The 20,742-nt window shown below is 44.8% G+C and overlaps 2 protein-coding genes across 5 annotated transcripts in view; both read left to right on the top strand.

The window, feature by feature from the left end:
- Nucleotides 1-51: 51 nt before the first annotated feature.
- OSER1 (oxidative stress responsive serine rich 1) lies at nt 52-15,396 on the top strand. Of its 3 annotated transcripts, XM_075011932.1 has the most exons (5): nt 76-179; nt 3,936-4,592; nt 8,756-8,861; nt 13,265-13,378; nt 14,592-15,396. In XM_075011932.1, exons 3-5 carry the CDS (start codon nt 8,761-8,763, stop codon nt 15,283-15,285), a joined length of 909 nt encoding a protein of 302 aa, XP_074868033.1. In that variant the 5' UTR covers nt 76-179; nt 3,936-4,592; nt 8,756-8,760; the 3' UTR covers nt 15,286-15,396. The 3 variants fall into 3 exon arrangements, with proteins under 3 accessions (XP_074868034.1, XP_074868033.1, XP_074868032.1); XM_075011933.1 differs by lacking the exon at nt 3,936-4,592 and having other exon boundaries at nt 52-179; XM_075011931.1 differs by lacking the exons at nt 76-179; nt 3,936-4,592 and adding an exon at nt 6,792-7,127.
- A 3,512-nt stretch (nt 15,397-18,908) lies between these two features.
- Nucleotides 18,909-20,742, top strand: part of JPH2 (junctophilin 2) — a 63,745-nt gene continuing 61,911 nt past the window's right edge. For both annotated transcript variants that reach the window (XM_075011949.1, XM_075011948.1), the window contains exon 1: nt 18,909-19,860. In XM_075011949.1, coding sequence (XP_074868050.1) covers nt 19,482-19,860 — 379 coding nt within the window. In that variant the 5' untranslated portion in view covers nt 18,909-19,481. The remainder of the gene's footprint in view (nt 19,861-20,742) is intronic.

Raw genomic sequence — 20,742 nt, 5'->3', positions numbered from 1 at the left:
GGGTCGTTTGGCGCCCTGCATAGCCCCAGAGCGCATGCGTGTGTGGGATGGTTCCGCCCAAAGGGGCTGCCGCGGGTTTTCTTATCCGGGTCACTCGGATCCCGAGCGGCGGTTCTAGCTGGGTAGGAAGTCGTAGCGCGTCAGAGGCTGTTGCCTCCTTCGCTGCGGGGCTGAGCGGGGTGAGTGCGTTGGGTGGGGTGTCCGCCGGCCCTTCCTTCCCCTGGGGGTGCCCCTTCCGCGGCGGCCGCCTTGCGCCTTCCTCCGGCCGGCGGCTGCTGTGTCGGAAAGTCCCCCGCCGGGAGTGGCCCTCGCGCGGTTCTTCCCGCCCGGCCCCAGCTCTCGGCTTCCCCTGGCCGCGTGAGCTCGGGTCTCGGCGCTGAGTCATCCCTGCCGGGCGGTCCCCGCTGAGGGGGACCAGAGCGGTGAGTGAGTCCGGGGTAAAAAGCGCCAGATCTCGATCGGACTCTCCAGCTCCTTTCCGAGTGACGGCCCGGGGCTCCCGATGGGTAGCGCCGATGTGCAAGTGTCTGGCCCTCCCTCGGGCTGGGCTGGGCGCTGTTCCTCGGACGTATCCTGTTGCCGCGCGGGACGGCGCCTGTGAACTGATTTTCGTTTCCTTACCGTTTTATTCACTTTTAAACTCGTTCCCGATTCATCCCCCTGGGGCGGCTGAGAAACTGGTCGCCAAACCAAAGGGAACAGTGGTTTTCAGCCTCTGCTCTTTGGAACCTCGTGGGGTCCATAGGCTGCGTCTAAGGTTCCTGTTCCCTTAAACGGGGAAAAAGGTGGAAGGCCTCTGGAGTAGAATGAATGTTTGCACAGCGATGTTGGTATAGCTTAGCCTGGTGGTGAGTTACCTTTGATGGTTCTTTGCAAAACCAATAGGGTCTCAGAGGTAGTTGTCAGTCTCTCTCTGAGAGTAATGCAACAGAAACGGATTGAGATCATACAGTGTGAAGTCAGAGATAACACAAGAATAAAATTTTGGCAAACACTGACTAGTCATAAATCTGAAATTTTCTTCTTATGATTAATCTTCAGTGATTTTGACAGCTTCTGAAGGACTTAAATTAACCCTACTCAGCCTATCACTAAATGCATAAGGCTGTCTAATGCCTCTTTATATTGTTTTAAGTTTGCCGGTGAATAAAAGCAGTAGGACCCTTTATCTTGTGCAAATTATTCCAGATCTAAGTCACTGCATTTAAAAAAAATCTTTCTCCGTTTCCTTGCTAAATCAGATGCTGCTGTGCTTTTCATGCTGAATTGTTCTGGCATAAAGTTTCAAGTTTAACTTGGTAACCCTTTCAAACTGGCAGGAAAACATAAGCTGTTTTTTGAGGAGAACTTTACATTGGAAGAGAGAAGAATAATTTTATTGTGGCAAGGCCCATACTAGATTGTGACAGAAATTTGTTTTAGTCATGGAAATGAAGGTTAAGTAAACAAACATCCATGTAGAGTGGTACCACTATCTAAGTAAGAGTGTACAATAACTCAGCCTGTTTTGTTAATTTCTTCTCATTTGTATGCTTAAACTAACATCTCAGTGACTACTTTTGTATTTAATCATTTCCCACGTTGTTGACTTGCTGTCTGTCTCAAACACATTATGACACATTCATCTTTCTGGATGTGTCATAATGGCACCCAACTAGTAGCGAAGGAATACACTTGAATGAAATCATTGTAGAGCAAGCAGCAGATGCACCAGCTGGGAGATGTGAGGAGGGAGGTAGAAATGAGTTTCTCAGGTAGCAGAATTTATCCTCCTATATTTACTTGTTTCATTTTTGTTTTTTGAGAACGTAGTTTTAGTTTTTTCACCTAAATTAATTCTCTTTCAGCATATTGGAGAGTTAGAATTAATTTAGTAATTATTCAAATATCAGTGTAAATAGTAGTAGACTAATAACTTGATTTTAATAGCCCTTATAAATTAACATTCATTACTGTAGTTGATCTCTCTCTCTTTCGTGAGAACTCCATTCTGCAGCTGCCAATTTTCCATTCCAGTCTAGGGCCTGGTCTACATTTGGGGATAAATTAAAATTCAAGGGACTTAAGTAGGTTTTATAAAGCATCCGTCTTCACCACAGGTCAATTTTAAGGGGCTCTAAGGTTGGCTTTTGAAAACCTTATTTCATGAGGAGTAAGGATAATCAGTTTTTTCAATGTTGACCTTTTACGAGTGCAGACAGCAGTGTTATTAAAATTGATTTTTACTGGCCTCTGAAAGTATCCCACAATGACCCCAATGTGTCCTTTCTGGTCACCACTTTCACCTGTGCTGCTCTTCAGGTGAGTAAGGAAGCAGGCGTCATCAGTCTGGGAAGTTTGAATTGATTTTCTTTCTTTTCTGGCTCGCGTGGCTAGCACAGCTCAGGAGCACACCACAGCTGCACACCTAGTAGCCATGAGTTCAGAGGGTTGCAAAAGAGCCCCAGCATCGAGCTATCAGGAGATCCAGGACCTCATCACTGTGTGGAGGGATGAATCTGTCCTCATGCAGTTCAAAACCAGCAAAAGAGATGCAGACATTTATGCCAAGATACCACTGGGCATGCTTCAGAAAGGGGTACACCAGGGATGCTCAGCAGTGCTGCAGTAAAATCAAGGAGCTCAAGCAGGCATACCAAAAGACCAAAGAAGCCAGTGGTCAGTCTGGGTCATCTCCTCAAGCTTGCTGCTTTTATGAGCAGCTGGTTCTTATTCTGGGGAGAGATCCAACCATCTCATTTAACACATGCCTAGACTCCTCAGTAAGTAGTGCTCTGCAGAGCTCTGGCAGCACCAGGGAGGAACTGTGGTGGTAGATGAGGAAGAGATAGGTGACAGTGGTCTGCAGTCTAGTGGAGAAGCTGATACTGCAAACAGTCATGACCTTTTTTTAAACTTTGGAGCTGGTCTCCTCATCCCAGGAGGTTTCAGAGGCAAAGTGTGATGCTGCAGAGGGCATTTCTGGTGAGTATGCTTCTTTTATACGCATACTAGTAGAGTGCAAATGTGGTGGGGTGGATCTATGCCCATTTCCCCTAGAACAGATTGATATTTCTGGGGATGGAGCACTGATCCTGTTTGGATTGAAGGTCTCAGACAGGCACTTCTTGATTTTCCTCATGAGATTTTTTTGGAGAGACCTCACTTACTCCTGCTGCTACAGGGTGACACCTTTCCTCAGCAAGCCGCCAATAAGTAATCTGGAATCATGGCACCACCGAACAGTGTTGCACATTTTCCAGGCTTGTACCTACACAGCATGAGCATTCTTTCCTTATCCCTTTTTCTTATTCTGAGGAGGCCGATGTCTCCTTTGCCAACCTAGAACAAGCATGGGAAGTTTCATGAGTCACTGCAGTGACTTATTTTTTTTTTTCCCCTGTGACCCAGCACTGAGCAAACTCTTGCAGCTTGCCTGTGGCTTTTAAATCATGATGCAGATTAAATAATCCCATGTAACAAGCCGCCACCTGGGTTGGTGGGCAATAGGACCGTGCCCCGGCTCCCATGCACCCCTGCAGTGACTTAATGGTTTTTTCCATGTATCTCAGTGCTGAGCAAAACTCCTGCAGCCTGCCTGTGGCTTTTAAATAATGACACATGCTGAAGTGCTGCCCAATGCTCGGTGGCATGTCCCATCCACACATGGGCTGGCGTGCTTCTACGTTATATTTAGTCTGATATACAGCAGTCAGCTACTCACTAGCCTACCTTACCATGTCTGCAAGGTAAACGTTAGCTGCAGAAGATCTTGAATCCTTGTGTTTAGACTGATTCAGACTCAGCCTTAAGAGTACAAGAGTGACTTTGTCCTGGACAGATGTTCCGTAGAGACAGGCAAGCATTCATTCTGTCACTGTTCATTGTTCTGACTAAAGATAAAAACGTTGCTAATGACAATGTACTTAATATTTCAACATGACTTTCTTTCACAGGCACTGGTCTTGAAAGTAGGTGTGTCAGGAAGGGTGGCCACCTCCTGCTGAAGTGAGACTGTCACAGATATGGAGGAGGAAAAAACGAGAGGAGCTTATGGCTGAGCACTTGAACGAGGCACGCAAAGAACGCATGCAAACCGCCCTGGACAGACAACGCATACAAGAACGGAGGAACAAAATTTTGGAAATTCATGAAAAAGAACGGTCACTGATAACCAAGCTGACAGAGCTCATGCATGGTGACCAGTCTGAGACAACTCAAACCCCTCCAGTGTATCACTGACAATGTACACACAATACTGGAACATGATGCTGCATTTGTACAGGCCTGTTCTTTTCTACAGATAGCTGCCCAATTTCAGGAAAATTATCACTAGCAACCACACACCACACCACAGAAATATTAATCGTGGAACCTTTCCTTGCAACAAACTCCATTGCCAGCTCTGTCCACGTATTTTACACTGGAGACACCATCACCAGACCTAACCACTCCAGTGTCATGATCAGAGACTCATATTCTTGCACTAATGTGATATATACCATCATGTGCCAGCAATGCCCGTTTGCCATGTACATTGGACAAACTAGACAATCACTTCACCAAAGAATGGACGCAAATCAAACATTAGGAAGCTGAATACACATAAACTGGTAAGTGAACGCCGCATTCAACATCTAATGGTGTGCATTCTGAACCCAGGAGATTTTAACACCAGATTACAAAGGGAGACATCGGAATTGGAATCTGTTTTCAAGTTTGATACCTATCACCTGGAACTTGGATATCAATTATCTCACTTGCTACAAGGACAGTTTCCCTACCTTTCGATATTCACAGTGACTGCAGCCATTAACTTAATAGACACTTGGAGGATTTTTTTTCCTCCTTCCTTCCACCCTATCTAGCTGATTAATCAAGTTCTTAATTTCATATTTTTTCTGCCTTTTTATTTAAATTCTCTCCCTCTGTTATGAGGATTCTCCAGATCTGAAGTGGCTCTGTCCCGCCAAAGCTCATCACCCAATAAAGAATATTGTTAGTTTTAAGGTAGCACAGGACTGCTTTTTTTGTTTCGGTGAGCTCATGCTGTCCATAATTGAATTAAATAACTAGCTCCACCCTGCTATCCATGCCCCATTTCAGACCTCCCTCCTCCTGTTCAGTCTCCTCCCCTCACTGGGGCCCCAAAATGAGAGGGCTGAAGGTCACAGACCTCCCTATACTCACCCCTGTACCATTAGGGTCCCCTGAATAAAAACAATGTAGGTCAGAAAAAGAGTTTTTTGTTTATTAGTTAACATGCTTTGGGGTTGGGTGTGGTGGTGTGGAGTGGCACGCAGTTGGAGGCAGTTTCGTAAAAGGCAAGCACACGTCATGGGGGGGGTGAAGAGGAGAGTGCTATTTAATGGCAGCAGATTCAGGTACCTACTTACTCATTCATAAACTTGGTTTTGAGGGCATCCCTGATTTACATTGTACCTCTCTGTGCTCTCCTAATTGCCTTTTTGTCCAGCTGCTCATAATTACTGGCCAGGACATCTGACTCTGCCCTCCACACTGGCATGAAATTTTCTCCCTTCATCTCACAAATGTTGTGAAGAATACAGCAGGCCCCTACAATAAGGGGAATGTTGCCTCCACTGAGGTCTAAGTGAGTCAGAAGAAACCTGAACCTGGCTTTTAAATGGGCAAAGGCACATTCTACCGGCATTCTGCACCTGTTCAGTCTGTAATTGAATAGCTCCTTACTGTGGTCCAGGGTGCCTGTGTATGGCTTCATGAGCCAAGGGAGCAAGGGGAAAGCAAGGTCACCAAGAATGACTACTGGCATTTCCACATCCCCAATGGTAATTTTCTGGTCTGGGAAGAACGTCCCACTCTGGAGCTTTCTACGCAGATCAGAATTCCCAAAGATTACGTGCCATGCACCTTTCCTAGCCATCCTGTGTTGATGTCAGTGAAATGGCCTTTGTGATCCATCAACACCTGCAACACTATAGAAAAGTACCCCTTGTATTTTATGTACTCTGAGGCCAGGTGGTACAGTGCCAGGATTGGAGTGTGCGTTCCATCTATGGCCCCACAACAGTTAGGGACCCGAGGGCAGCAAAACCATTCGCTCTGTCCTGCGCATTTCCCAGAGTCAGTCTTTTGCATGAGAAGTTTGTTGAGCACTTTGGCTGCCTGTATAACAGCCCCCACTGTAGATTTCTCCACTCCAAGTTTGTTTCCATTGATTTGTGGCTGTCTGGTGTTGCATATTTCCACAGAGCAATCACCACATGCTTGTGAACTGTCAAAGCAGGTCTCATTCTGGTGTTGCAGTGCTTCAGGGTGGAGGCAGAAATTCACAAAGTTCCATGAAAGTGGCCTTATGCATGCAGGAGTTTTGCAGCCACTGCTGATCTTCCCATATCCGCAAAATGATGTGATCCCACCAGTCTTAGCTAGTTTTATGGGAATCAGAACCTGCGCTTCATGGTATGCAATTCATCTGTGCTGTCACAAAATCTGTGTTCATCTACTTGCTTTTGACATGCAGAAATCTCCCCTGCCATAAGGTACTCATCATCCAGCCTCACTATGTTCAGAAGATACTGCAGCAAATTGTAGGAAGTCATCATAAAACACTCTGTTAAAGATTGAAGCATCTCTGGATCCATGTTGTTCTTGTAATGGCGAGTGACAGGCAATGTAAAAAAAATTCCCTTGGCTGTGTTGATTTTTTTTTTTTTTTTGTAGGAAATGAGGGAAATGCACTCTGGGATGATGACATCAGACACTGAGATACACTTGCAGTGACTTTTTTCCCCACAAGGCACTGGCACAGAAACCCAAATGCAATGGGGCTGCAGGAATGTGGGATAGGTGCCCCTAGCACACTGCTTCCACAGTCAAACGTAGGCATTTTAATGGGGACACACTAAGTTGACTTTGTGAGCGGATGTGGACATGCCACTTCAATTTTATGAAGCTTAGTATTAAAAAGTTGACTTTAAATTTGACTTTATTGCCAAGTGTAGACATAACCAAAGAGCAACTTCATGAAGAGGTGGGAGACCATATCTGTGCATGAAGGCTGTCCTGCGAGATCACATGGAGCCTATACAAATTAAAAGAATCATTTTAACCATACTGGTATAGTACTACTTTACTGATCAAGAAACTGTTGGTTTAAGCAAAAGGTAATAAATGCTTATTTTAAATTGATTAAAGCCATAGAACAATTAGTAATTTGGTTATGGACAACTTATTGCTATGAAAACATTACATTGGAAGGAGCTAGAGAAAAACAGATTGTTAAAACGATTCAGAGGTTGCATATTCTGATATCTGGCTATGCTGAGAGGCTGCTAGTTACACAAGCAGTAAGGAGCGCAACACGACAGATTATTTTGTGCCTTACACATCTGAGAGGAGATAAGTAGTATGGAAAACTAGGGTAGAACAATACTCCAAAAATGAAATTTAAGAAAAGAAAAGTTTGAGTTTAAGCGGTTAGAACTTTTTGCAGCTGGAATGTAGGCCTGGCCTACATTTAAAAATTAGATCAGCCTACCTGTGTTGTTCAAGGTTGTGAAAAGTGTTGCACCCTGAGCACTGTGATTAGGTCGACCTGTCCCCTTCTCTAGATGCAACTTGGGCCATGCAAGAATTATTGTCAGCCTAGCTACTGTCTGAGGGATATATTAAGCATGTAGATGCAAAACTCTCTTCCATCAAGTATAGAAAGCATCGATGCTTTCGTGCAGGGGGGCCAGCCTGAGGCTGAGAGAGAACCAGAATTTACCAATGTACAGTGCCAGAGTCACAAAAATGTCAGCAGTCCACCATCAGCTCCTACCTCCAGCCCTTGGGCAGGCAGCACTGCTGTTCGGCACCTTACCCTCCTTGCCAGTACTTCCCCCCACTGTCACGATCAGCTGTTCACAGCATGCAAGAGGCTCTGGAGGAAGGGAGAGGAGCGAGGATGTGGCAGGCTCGGGGCGAGGGCTGAAGGTCATGCAGGAAGGAGTGTAATAGGGATGGGGCCTGCGGCAGAGCCAGAGGTTGAGCAGTGAGCGCCCCTCCCTGCCCCCAGCACATTAGAAAGTTGGTACCTTTGCTTCCAGCTCTGGAGTTGGCACCAATGCTGAGAGCCGCATGTTAATTCTGAAGAGCCAAATGCAGTTCTGGAGCCACAGGATAGCCATCCCTGCATTAGCGCTACATTGGCACAGCTGCAGCACCAGAGCTATGCCGTTGTAATTTGGGCGTACCCCTGGTTGGTGCAGTAATCTTTGAAGGAAGGGGTAGAAGCCATATCACTTGGACTTGTATAAAACAGGACAAAGCCCCAAAGACTATAGGGTAGACATTCTTGAATTGTATTGACAGTGGCCCACAGAAAGTTGACTGGTGTCGTCATGCTGGCCTTGCTTATTTGCATTGCTGCTTCTGGAGTGGAGTTCTGATTACAGTGGAAATAAGCTTAGGAATCTATAGAAGACTCCTGCATTGAAGAGATCTATCCCATCCCTTGCCCCACTTGGCTCAGAATTGACACCACGTTATTTAACTGTAAAGATTTGTATTTGCTTGAGCAGTTACACATGATGATGACTTTTTTTTTTTTGCATTTTTTCCCTGTTATTTCTGAATTGTCTCACAGAAGTGTCTTACTCTAGTGAGCAGGGCTGTGTGTAAGCTACAGTTGGCTGTTCAGGATTTGTAACTTGAGTTATGCTGATGATGGGCAAGTATAGTAAAGTTTTGAACACTGTTTTGATTCTCATTTTTATTTTCACTTGCTTTCTGCTTTCTACGTTTATAGGGTAAATGTCAGCACCCACAGAGCCAAGGATGAAAACAGAAGCTAAGGATGGAGAAGAAGAAAGTCTTCAGACAGCTTTCAAAAAGCTAAGAGTTGATGCAGCTGGGTGAGTAAGCATGTAATGAAGTATTTAGGGCCTGCATGACCAGTGGATTGCTAGGGAATTACACTACAAATTTGAAGCGATTGAGGTAGATACCAAAGGGTTAGGCAGGGGAAGGCTTAACATAGTGCAACGAATTTCTTTTTTTTTTTTTTTTAAGTTTGTAATCAGAGCGCATTTAGCTGTAGGCATTAATAAATAGGCTACAGAGCGCTTCTAAGTTGCTGGTTCAAGTCCAGCCTGGACTAGAAGTGACCCAAGAATGACTGCTATTTGATAGCTCTCAATTGGCTGCCACATAAAATGGCTCAGTCCAAACTCATCAGAGGACATGTACACATTATTAGTAGGGTGAGCATCCATCCATATTTGGGATGTACCAAAAAGGTATCCTGACTTTTTTTTTTTTTTTTTTAAAGGGACTCATTGTCCCATATTGCCACTCCCTCTTACCCCTCCCTTACCCCTCCCCCCCATCCAGCCTCAGGAAAGCAAGGGGCGCATGGGCATCTGCCCAGGGCTCCCGGGGACCGCCAGTGGCTGCCACCTCCTTCCTGGTTCCACAGGGCTTGGAGGAGCTGCTTCTCCCCAGCATATCTCCCTGTCCTGTGTTTGGGACAGGGAGATGTGGTCACCTTAATTATTAGAATGCTATTAACATAATTAGTATCTGTTGGCAGCAAGGCCAACCATCAAATTGAACTATGGAAATGGAATCCTTTTTACCCTCTCCAATTAAGCAGTCTCTACATCAGTATTGAAGATACTGGGGAATTGATGTAGGAATCCAGCTTTGCCACCGTTGGACTCTAGTCTCTAGGAATGACAGTTTCTTTCAGACAACATCCTCCATTTCATTTTCTGTCTCCTCCTTACTTGGGTGATCTGACATTCAGTACTTGACTTGCTGTTCCATGATACTGTATCACAAAGAATCTGTCTCATTTTTAATTCTCAGGATGACAATCCTTTCCCACTTAATAAAAGATCACTCATTACAATTGCCAAGTCTGAACTCTTAAACCTGGCCTACATTTGAATTTCAGCCACGGTATAGTTGCATCAGTGCAAACTTCTAATATAGGTACATTTTACACCAGAGCAAAATGACTTGATGTGGTGCAGCCTTCCTTCACTTGAAAACTGTGTAAACTGTGGCAGTGTAAATAACATCCATATAAGCTAACTGCCCTGAAGCAACTAAACAGGTGGCTTATATCCAAGTATAAACAAGTCGTTGGTTTCAAGTTGCTTAGGGTGAGCACTCAAAGCCACACAGACTCCCAGCATGTTCGTGGTCTTTCAATCTAATTGTCCAGGCCGATGGGAAATTTGTGACAGTCCTCGTCTCTGCGCATGTCCCTCTCTCTAATATGCTTCACTTCTTTTCCAGTAAAGTGAGCTCTAAGGGTTGGTATAATCCCTCCCATCTTCAGTCTCCAATTGCTTGGTCTGTGTTCACAGCAGTTACAGTAGAAAGAGGAGCTACTTTCTGAATGTTCATATCTTGGCCTTTTCTAAGTGTTGGCTGTCCTGAGCCCAGGACAGGGTCTAAGGACTGAATTTCGCTTCACAGGAAACCTCCACCTGCAGTCGGAACCAGTTTAGTGCAAGTTTTGCAAAATAATTCCGTGGTTGGCTGAAATCTGAAGTGTCAAGCCAAACCTGAAAGGACACCCTGGATTTTTACAACTCTCTGAAATTGGGCGTGCGGGTGGATTTGTAATGTCCTACTTTGATGCTTACGGATCATCATAAATAAATGAACACTGCGCACATATAAAGCATATTTAATCCAATGGTCTCTGATTTGATTTTTAACAGATTGGTTCTATCTCATTTAAAATCTGACTTTGTTTAATCAGATTAAATGATTCATAAGCTCAAACATTTGCAACTAACTGAAGAGCTTGAAAATGATTCTATGAAAAATGTCACACAGCTAAATATTCTCCACTTGCATTCCAGTCCTGACCATAACACTGACTGTATTCTCCCAGCTGATTCACCTCAACTGTCTGTATCTAACTTATCCTGTCTGTGCAAATGGAGTTTTTACCCTCATTTTAAAGTACTTAGGAGTGAAGTATTGTAACAGTATGTGCATTACAGTAAAACACCTGTAGTAGTCTTATTTCCCATGTTTAGGAAAGGGTCAAAATATATAAGGATAAGCTACTTTGGAAACTCAAAATATCCAATTCCTTGTATTAATACTGCACCTTGGAGCTGGTTGCTGTATGATATTTGGACTTTCCATAGAAGTGCCTTATGAGTAAAGATTAATGATCTGTGGATTGAATATTTGGAAACTGGAGAACACAGTGCTGATGAATGACACGGGAGTGGGAAGCGTGATTCAGTGCTGTGACTAAGTGGAGGTTATTACATCATAAATTCCTTATAGTTTCAAATGTCATGACAGCAACTCGGAGCTGCCTTATATCTGTCATGTGAGCTAACTATTTAGGTTGCCGCGAGGTACACTTCATCTTAAAGCAGTTTTAATTCAGGTTCTGCCACTGTTTACATTTAAGGATCCATTTTTTTTCTTTTATAAAGCTTTAGTGCTGCTCAGGTGACTCCTTGGGTGTGCCCACGTTGTTCTTCGCTGTGATTACCTACCCCATGTCAAGATGCAGTTCAAACCCCATCTCTTCACTGCCTCCATCTTTGAACTGTCATCTGTTTTTTTGTCCCCTGCGTCCCCCCCCGCCCCCTCTACTTACCTGACTGCATGCTTCATCTTTCTCTTCTTGTCCATTACTTCCCATTTTCTCTTCCAGGTTAATTGGTTTCTGTCATGAGAGTTGTGAACAACTCATTATGAAACTGTATGAATAGTCTTGAGTTGGTGAGAGAGTGTGTTTTCTTGACCTGACTTGTCAGGATTTTCCAGCAGATTGATAGACACGGTCCTGAACTTTCAGAATTTCAAGTCTAATTTTGCACTTGCCCTTTGTGTAACTGCATACACAAGTGTAATAGTCACATGTACAAAGTGTATGTAGCTTTAAAAATGTGGGCTTGGGAGGCCAGTAAATCTTCAAATTATATGTAAGCCAAGGCTTTGAAAACGTATAAACTTTGCAGCTCTGTTGGCCAAATCTACAACAGGAGAAGAGTTTCTTGTATTTAACATTCTCCTTGTACCCAGGGATTAGTGTATTCCAGATGAACAATCTGTTTATGTCCCAGAAGTGTTTATATTTAAGAAAGACTGGCTTTAAGACTTGTTTATATGTGTAGCTCTAAAAAGGAGACTTTTTCTGGAGTTTCTCTCTCTAGGAAAAATTTTGGTTTAAGGTTGTTATATATAGCTTAGCTTGAAGGGCTGATTTAAAAGCTAGTAGCTAAACAGCTGCTATTCTAATTATTAAAAATTGTATCAGTGCAGTGCTCCTAAGAATTTAACCAAACTTCAGAGAAAACTGCCTAAACATCCTGTCCTCAGTATCTCTCTGCCCAATCTTCTTTCTACCCCGTTATGCAGGTTGTTGGGTTTTGTCTACCTGTTAAGATGTAGTTCATCTATATTCATTATTCTTTCCACACCGAGTATGTGCAGTAGAAGACAAACAGCACCAGATAGAGATGACTGGACTCATCCCTTTCCTAGACTTGTTTATCCAGCTTTCTTATATTCAGATGTAATAATGCTGCTTAAGTCGTCATTGTGTGTTGAAGTGTGCCTCTGTGTCTTTTGCCCCCAGAAATGCTTATTTAGGGCATTCTTGAGATAGATGTATCTGAGACATCTTTTATCTGTATTACTTGTAGGTGCATGCTCTAGGACCTTTCCTTTATGTGCTGTCAGACCATTTTACTTTGAATTTTCTGTGCAGACACCTTAATTGAAAGCTGTTGAAATGTGCATTGGATGGACTTACTGTTTTTCCAGAACCTTGCTCCATATAATCCATGCCGGGCACCTTAAAAAATTAAACATAATGTAATAGAACAGATGAATGTAACACATAGTAAGGTGAGGCAAGACGCAGGTTACAATACCATCATATGCTTGCCTAATTGATGTATGTTCTCCTATTGGTGGTTCACTAGGAAAATCCACTGTGTGAATTTTTAACATTTCAGTTTTTGCAAAAAAATCACAAAGTCCTGTGGCACATGGTAGACTAACAGATCTATTGGCACATAAGCTTTCGTGGGCAAAGACCCATTTCATCAGATGCCCACAAAAGCTTATGCTCCGATATACCTGTTAGTCTCTCAGGTGCCACAGGACTTCTCGTTGTTTTTGTAGATACAGACTAACACGGCTACCCATCTGATATTTGTTTCTGCATTTGTTTTTTTGACAGAGAAAATTCATAACCTCCCCACAGTATTTTGACATTTTTTCATTCTCCTCGGCTAATGGAACTGTGTTAACATTCTTCTTTTAGGTTCAGTGCTTCTCTTCCTGTGGGTGAGGGTACAAGTCCAAGAGCACTGGTTAGAACACCTACAGATGAAACCAAACCCAAGAACGTGGGCACATCTAAAGAATCCTGGCATGGGTAAGCAGAAGGCAGACTGGGCCTGACTGAACTGTTTTAAATGTACAGGAATTATCTTCACTCTAATTACCCAGTTTTGTTACTGGTTTGGATACTAAACAGGCTGTTTTACAAAACTTTTACATTTTTTAGTTTCCCTTTTAAAACACACACTTGTCTTCCCTTCCTCCTAGTCCCCTGTCATTGGTGTTCTGTTCCTAAATGCACAGAGTGAAAGAGAAATACCTTTGAGCTGTGGGTGACGTTCTGAATGCTGTAGGCCACACCATTGTTGGGAGCAGAAGCAATGTAACGAGATCTAGCAGGCTGCTGTTTCTGGAAATTTTAAATCATGAAACCTTTCTTGCAGATAGAGGCAATTAAGGCTCCTCCGTCTCGGAACATGAAGCCTTTTGTTTCCTTTATGCTTAGTGCTTATACAACACTTTCCATTTTCAAATGGCTATTAAAACATTGTCTTTTAATCAATTCTTGAATCCTTACGACTTGCATGTGCCTCCTGTGGTGTTCTGTCATCTTGTGCTAAGTCGCTTCCCTCCCCTCTTTCAGATTCCTCCTTAAAACCACCTTTGTTCATCATCTCTTACATTAGCTAGCCCCACACCTTAATTTACCAGGACTAGTACCATGTTTGTCTGAGTTAGCTCAGACACTGTCCAAGGCAAGGACGTTGTATGTTTGTTCTGTAAAGCTCACTGGATGCTGCTGATATTTGTTAAAATGTGATATAAATTCAGTAGCATCTCAGAGTTATACACTGGCCAGTCAACCACACTGCTCATTTGGCACTCATTTTGCACAATTAGGCAGCAGCAGAGACTGGGGGGAAAAGGGCAAATGGAGTACAGTATTGTATTATATGTAAACTACTTAAAAGAGAAAAGAGTTTTAAAACAGATTTGACAAAGGAAACTTTCTATGCTTGTTTCATTTAAATTAAGATGGTTATGAGCAGCATTTCTACACTGCAAAGTTTCAAAGATGTATGAAGTCAATATTGAATTGTAACCTTTTGAAAGAACAACCAGTTCAGAATCATAAGCATTTCAGAAGTATGAGCAAACTCCACTCCTGAGGTGTTCGTAAGTCTAAGGTTCTACTGTACAGTGAAGGAAGTTGCTTTTAAAATACTTTTCCTTCTGATATTCACAGAAACAAAATAGTACTTGCAACTGGTTTTGAACACGCACTTGTTTATCTTTTTTGCACCTAGGTCTGTGAGGAAGCCTTCAAGAGGAACAGTGAGAACCCAGCGTCGTAGACGTTCTAAGTCTCCAATCCTTCATCCTCCGAAGTTTATCCACTGCAGTTCAAAAACACCTTGTGTGTGTGCCTCTCTGGTTGGCAAGAGTCAGACTGATGCCCCAGACAACAGCACCAGGCCAGGGGTGCCAATTCCAGAAGAATTAAGTGCAAATGAACCACCCAGTCCTGCTCTTGGTGGTGCTGGCCCCAAGGAAGTCTGTACTGAGCAACCAGGGGCTTCTGTTGCAAAGCCAGAACTGGACAGCAAACAGGAGAACTCTTCTGCTGCTATTTCTCTGGTGTCTGAAGCAAGTCTAAAGGCAACAGATCTTTCTGACTTTCAGTCAGTGTCCAAGCAAAATAAGAGTAAACCGTGTGCATGTATGGATAAGGCCTGTCAGTGCAAGCAATGGCAAGACATGGAAGTGTACAAATTCTCTGGCTTGCAGACCGCCATCCCATTGGCACCTGAAAGAAGTAGTGCTGTAGACCACTCCCACTCATTGCCATCAAGAACTCCCTCAAGCTCTCCACGAACTTGCTCTGAGCAAGCAAGAGCCTACGTGGATGATGTGACTATTGAAGACCTTTCCGGATACATGGAATATTACTTGTATATTCCCAAGAAGATGTCTCACATGGCAGAAATGATGTACACCTGACATTAGGGGGCTTCAGAGAAAGGATTTGATTGAAATCTGCCCTTAGTCACACTCCACATGGAAAGCAATCCACTCCTTGCTCTTTGCTCGCAATAAAAACACTTCTTTGCATCTCAGCTAACTTTCATTATTTAAATCGGCCAGAAACACCTTACTTTAGAAATGTGTGCAGTATGGTAGATGAGGAACAGTCAATTATTTTGTATTGTATTCTAGGAAGAGTGAATCCTGCAGTACAGGTCAAGAAAAAAACCTAAAGAAAAACTGTGCAGTAGTTTAGTGTGAATTGCTAGCTAGGGAAGGAAAAAGCATCCAAACAAGATGCTGATTCATGTCTGGCCGCTAGATGTCACTTTTACACCATGTCCACAGCAAGATAAAACTTACTGGTTCACATACTTACCATAATCTTTCTGAACAGTGCATCAGTTCAGTCATTTGGGAATCCTACAACCAAGTGGTACTTAAAATCCACATTTGTTATATATAATTTTGATTACAGTCTTGTGGAGCAGTGCTGCAGTTGATAATGTAAATAACTTTCATGGTCCTGAACCTGGCCTGTTTTAAAGCAGTCACGTAATTGGTGCTAGAAAGCCAGATCAGAATAATAAACTCTGCTCTTCTAGAATAGCACAAGATGTACTTGAATACTGGTTAGCTACAACTTCAGTGTTTAATAACTTTGTTTATCACAAGTCCTGCACATGGAGTAAAGTGAATGCTTGGGGTTGATAGTTCTGCACCTGACATTTCTGAGCTTCAGGCCAGGTCTATACTAGACATTAAAGTCAGTTGTAGATACACAGTTCCAGCTATGGCAAACATGTAGCTGGAACTGACTTACCTACAATTGACTTACCTGATTGTCCTCAGAGAGGGAAGCTGACAGGAGAAATTCCCGTCGACCTCCTTTCTCATGATGTTGGAGTACAAAGGCCAACTGTCAACCCCACAGAGTTCAATTTTGCACGTCCCTACTAGGCACATGAAATCGAATCCCAAAAGATTGCCTCTGACTGAGTTGATCTTCTGGGTTGTGAAGACATACCCTCAGATATGATACTTAGATACTCTGGTGATAAGTGCGATATAAGAAACTATGTAGAAGAGAACTTTGTCACTAGTTCCCTCCTTGGATGAATGACCTCAGTGAGGTACCAGAATGTCTGGATAAGGGAAGATTGTTAGCTGGACTTGTGCTTGAAACCTAATGATCTGTTTTCTTCTGGAATAAGGTTAGCCTAAGCCAGTGTTCCTCAGTGTCGTACTTGACAGGATTTCAAGTGATACATGGCAGAAAATAAATTACCAAAAATCAGGAGGTAAGCATGGGGAGAGGGGGTACGCCAATAAGGGTGACTTCCTCAAAGGGGTTTGTGAATGTTTTTAGTTTGGGAACCGCTGGCATAAGCAACTGTTGTGCTTAACATTGTGATGCGTGTATGCACAAAGGGCTGTGCATATATGGAGCTGCATTTAGGCATCAGGCAGCATGTACTTTTGCAATTCTAAAAAACTTAAGTTCACAATGATAGTATCAATTGCAAAGCCCTGCACAACTGTGCAGTGGGCTGTCTTAATTTCATAGATGAGACCAGATGTTGTGGCCTGCCTCAACCCACACAATAAACCAATGATAGAAGTGTACTTGGAACGCTGCAGTTCCTGTCTCAGTACTTTTAGTAGGGGTGTATAATGTCATCTGTAACACAAGTTAGCCTTATAGCTGACGTTGTTTTCTTTGGGCTACATACCTGTGTACTCAGCAGTCTGGTATTCAGATTTGTGTGATGTGATCTACCTAATACAACAGCAGCTGTGCCAGGCTCTGTAGTTTAGTCTTTTCCAAGCAATGGTTATATCACTTACTAGGGAGAGCACCTGCTTGTACTGTTGGAATAGCAAACATGGGCTAGATAAGTTGAAGCACCTCCGGGGATGTGATTTTTTTTTTTTTTTTTTTTTTTTACAGTGGGATCCCATGGCCCACCTGAAGTAAGTAGGGAACATTGGCGTAGCGAGCATCCTGTCTGGAGATCAGGAGATGTGCATGCTCTTTGCCAATTGTTCCAGCTGATCTGGAAAGCAGATTTCAGCAGATGCTTCACGTGCATGTACAGTTGTTAGTTTACTAAGGGTTTGTCGATATGTCTGTGTATGTCACTGGCTAGCTAAAGGGATTCATAATTGATCTAAAACTATGTAAACCTTCCCATTCTAGATTCAGTTCAGCTGCTTGAAACCTTTCTTAAATCTGCCTGGTTGAATTCTGAAAATTACCAGTGCACATGAAACTGGTTTAAATGCCATCTATGCTATAGTCTTGAATAATTTTAACTAGACTGATTCACTGCAGACCAAATTTGAGGTCATCCTGGTTTGCTTTACACATCACAGCTTGCTAATGGGAAAGTGCAGTGCTATTACACCTATAATCAGAGAGAAGAGGCTGGACTGGCACTTTGGAAGTAGTGATGGAGATGAACAAATTTCAATTAATGTTTGTAATGCAAAACCTTTCTCAGGGTTTCACTTAAACATAAGGTTTTTCTTCTACCCCACTCCCTCTAGTCCTGCCTGTGAGTGAGCATATGGGCTGTGATTAAAATTTGAGTCGCGCTTTATCTCATTCCCCAAAGTTTTTGTCACCTAAACACTAAATTGCCCCATCAACATGGTTTCTGACTCATTCACATAACTGTCAGAAACTTTGGTGGAAGGGCTGTTCAGAGACCAAAGTAACTAGTACTAGAGCAAACACTAACTGAGGGGACAGGTGAAATTGGCAGGTGGTAGTGAGCTGAGCCACTTCCCTGGAAATGGTAAAGACCTTGTGTGTCCAGCTCAGCAGGAGAGGCATCCGCAAATCCAGCAGGGCTGCCTCCTGGCCTGAGACTTGTGGGACTAGTCTGAACCTAGCTCTTGCTCTCCAGCTGTGCTGGGGAAAAGTGAAGGTGTGGAAAGCTGAGTTGTTCCTTTGCTTCAGTGAGCAGGGATGTCAGAGCAGTTGGCAGATGCATGTGTAGGGAACAGTGTTGCAACCAGAGACACTTGTTTAGTGAGAGCTGTTTGCCTTGGGTGTGTTTTCTGCCCTGCACAGGAGTGCAAGCAGGGCAGCAGCATCTGGGAATTCAGAACTAGGTTCTCAGCAGCTGGGAGCTCAGAACTTTTGGGGAGACAGGGTGGCCCTTTGCCCTTCACCTCTCCCATCTGCCAGCCCTTGAGTCCTAGCCCTTGTTTTGTTTTGCCTTCTGAAAGCAAGACCCCAATCTGCTTCCTGCCTCTTCTGGTTCCCCCTAGTGCCCACCCCCCGATGAGCTCTCTGGGCAAAGGCGACCCCACAAAGTAACCGACCAGGATCCGGCAGAAGCTCTCTCCTCGCCCGCCCATCTCAGCCACTTCCCAGCGTCTATTTTTAAGCCGGCACTTACTTTCCCAGCGTCTCCCTCCCCTCTTCCTTTTCTGGATTCCTGCCCAAGGGGGGGTGTCTCTCTCCTCCCTTAATACAAGGCCCCTGGAGCAGGGGCTGGGCCTCGGGGGGTTATTTTGGGAGCAGCTCCCGGGATCCGATGGCCTTGTTAGGGCAGCGCTGACCTTTCCCCGGCAGGAGGAGGAGAGCGGGAAGGGGGACTGGGCAGCGAAGGAGAGAGACGCGGCGGGGACCGCGCGGGCCGCCGGAGCAGCAGCCGGAGCCGCGGGGCGCGTCGCAGCCTGGGCGGGGGGGATCAGGAAAGGGGGCCCCGCTCCGAGGAGCCCGGGGCCCCCCGGCCCTGCGCGGAGAGCCTCTTAAAGGGGCAGAGCACTTCCCCACTGCGCAAACCGTCCAGCTGAGCCTTTACCCCGCCCCTCCCTGCCTGCCCCAGTCCCACAGCATGGTCCGCGCCTGCCGGCCCGCTCCCCTAGATGGCAGGTTAGTGCCGAGCCGGAGGCCGGCTTGCAGCGACGTCCCTGTGGCGTTCACAGCGGGGGTAGTGCCCTCCCCGCGGATCCTTCTCCCCTCCCTCCCGCAGCCCTCTGGCTGGGCGGCCCCCGGCCATCCCGCACCTTGCGCGGAGCACGTGTCCTTTGGAAATGTGGCCGCGGTTTCAACTCCCCAAAGTTTTGCTTTCGGCAGACAGTCGGGCTAAGTAGGGGGCAAGCGAGGGAGAAAGAGGCGAGGTGGAGATCCCGGCTGGCCGAGCTTGGATGGCACCATGAGCGGCGGCAGGTTTGATTTTGATGATGGAGGTGCATATTGTGGCGGTTGGGAAGGGGGGAAAGCCCACGGCCATGGCATCTGCACGGGTCCCAAGGGCCAAGGCGAGTATTCGGGCTCGTGGAACTATGGCTTTGAAGTGGTGGGCATCTACACGTGGCCCAGCGGCAACACCTACGAAGGCTACTGGTCCCAAGGCAAGAGGCACGGGTTGGGAATCGAGACCAAAGGACGGTGGCTTTACAAGGGCGAATGGACCCATGGCTTTAAGGGACGGTATGGGACAAGGCAGAGCATGAGCAGCGGAGCCAAGTATGAAGGCACCTGGAATAATGGGCTGCAGGACGGTTACGGCACCGAGACTTACGCAGATGGAGGTAAGGGTGACACTGTGGAGGGGCCACTTGGCGTCAGGTCAGCGCACAGCATGAGATCTGTGCTTGGTCCTGCCGTGGGGGCAGGGGGCTGGACTCGATGGCCTCTCGAGGTCCCTTCCAGTCCTACTATTCTATGATTCTATGATCTGACCCCTAAATCCAGAGGCAGTAAATCAGCCCTGGAGAGAGGAAGTTGAGTTCATATCAGCAACAGCAGAAGCTGGGCAGAGAAATCAAAGCTCTGGACTAGAACATTCCACCTCGGCCACATATTTGCAGAGTTCTGCCTGTGACATCTTTTTAGCCTGCTCTGATGTAGGCCCTCATTTCTGCCCCTGGGGAAAGTGCAGCATTCAGTAATCCACGCCGGTTCCCATTTTCTGTCCACCAGAAAAGTGAGATGTGCCTCAAATAAGTGTAAAGCTTCCGGATGACTGTGCTTTCTACTCTGAAAAATTCCCTCCCATGTCTTGATTATAGATGATTCCTCCAAATTTTATTTTCTATAGCTTGTGGTTAGTGAAAGGCTGGAGTAATCTGTCATTGGACTATGTTATCAGACTTCTGATAGCTGAATTATGGGCCCATGATTACAGCAAATTATAGATTGGTAAGAATGAATTCTCATGAGACAAAGAGCTTTGAATGTTTTTGCCTTATTCATCAGTGTGTCATCTACAGCATTTTAAGGTTCACTGTCTATTTATTAAATACCACATTGCCTGAATACACTGAACGTGTGTATGGCTAAAATGTAACCTGAATGTTTATCAAAGCTGTCTAAGGGGTTACGTCACTTGTCTTTCCCTAATTTAAATCCGCAAGACTCCTTTGAAAATCTCAGCTCCATGCACAAACACGAGGGCACTCCGTATACAAGTA

This window comes from Carettochelys insculpta, chromosome 17, assembly GCF_033958435.1.
Source record: "Carettochelys insculpta isolate YL-2023 chromosome 17, ASM3395843v1, whole genome shotgun sequence".
Lineage (NCBI taxonomy): Eukaryota > Metazoa > Chordata > Testudines > Carettochelyidae > Carettochelys > Carettochelys insculpta.
Note: the sequence above shows the minus strand (reverse complement) of the source record. Positions and strands in the feature narration are given on the sequence as shown.

Coding starts and splice junctions, on each gene's coding strand:
- OSER1 (XM_075011933.1), top strand. CDS start 8,761: ATGTCAGCACCCACAGAGCCAAGGATGAAAACAGAAGCTAAGGATGGA. Junction 8,862..13,264: donor CTAAGAGTTGATGCAGCTGG/GTGAGTAAGCAT, acceptor TTCTTCTTTTAG/GTTCAGTGCTTCTCTTCCTG. Junction 13,379..14,591: donor TCTAAAGAATCCTGGCATGG/GTAAGCAGAAGG, acceptor TTTTGCACCTAG/GTCTGTGAGGAAGCCTTCAA.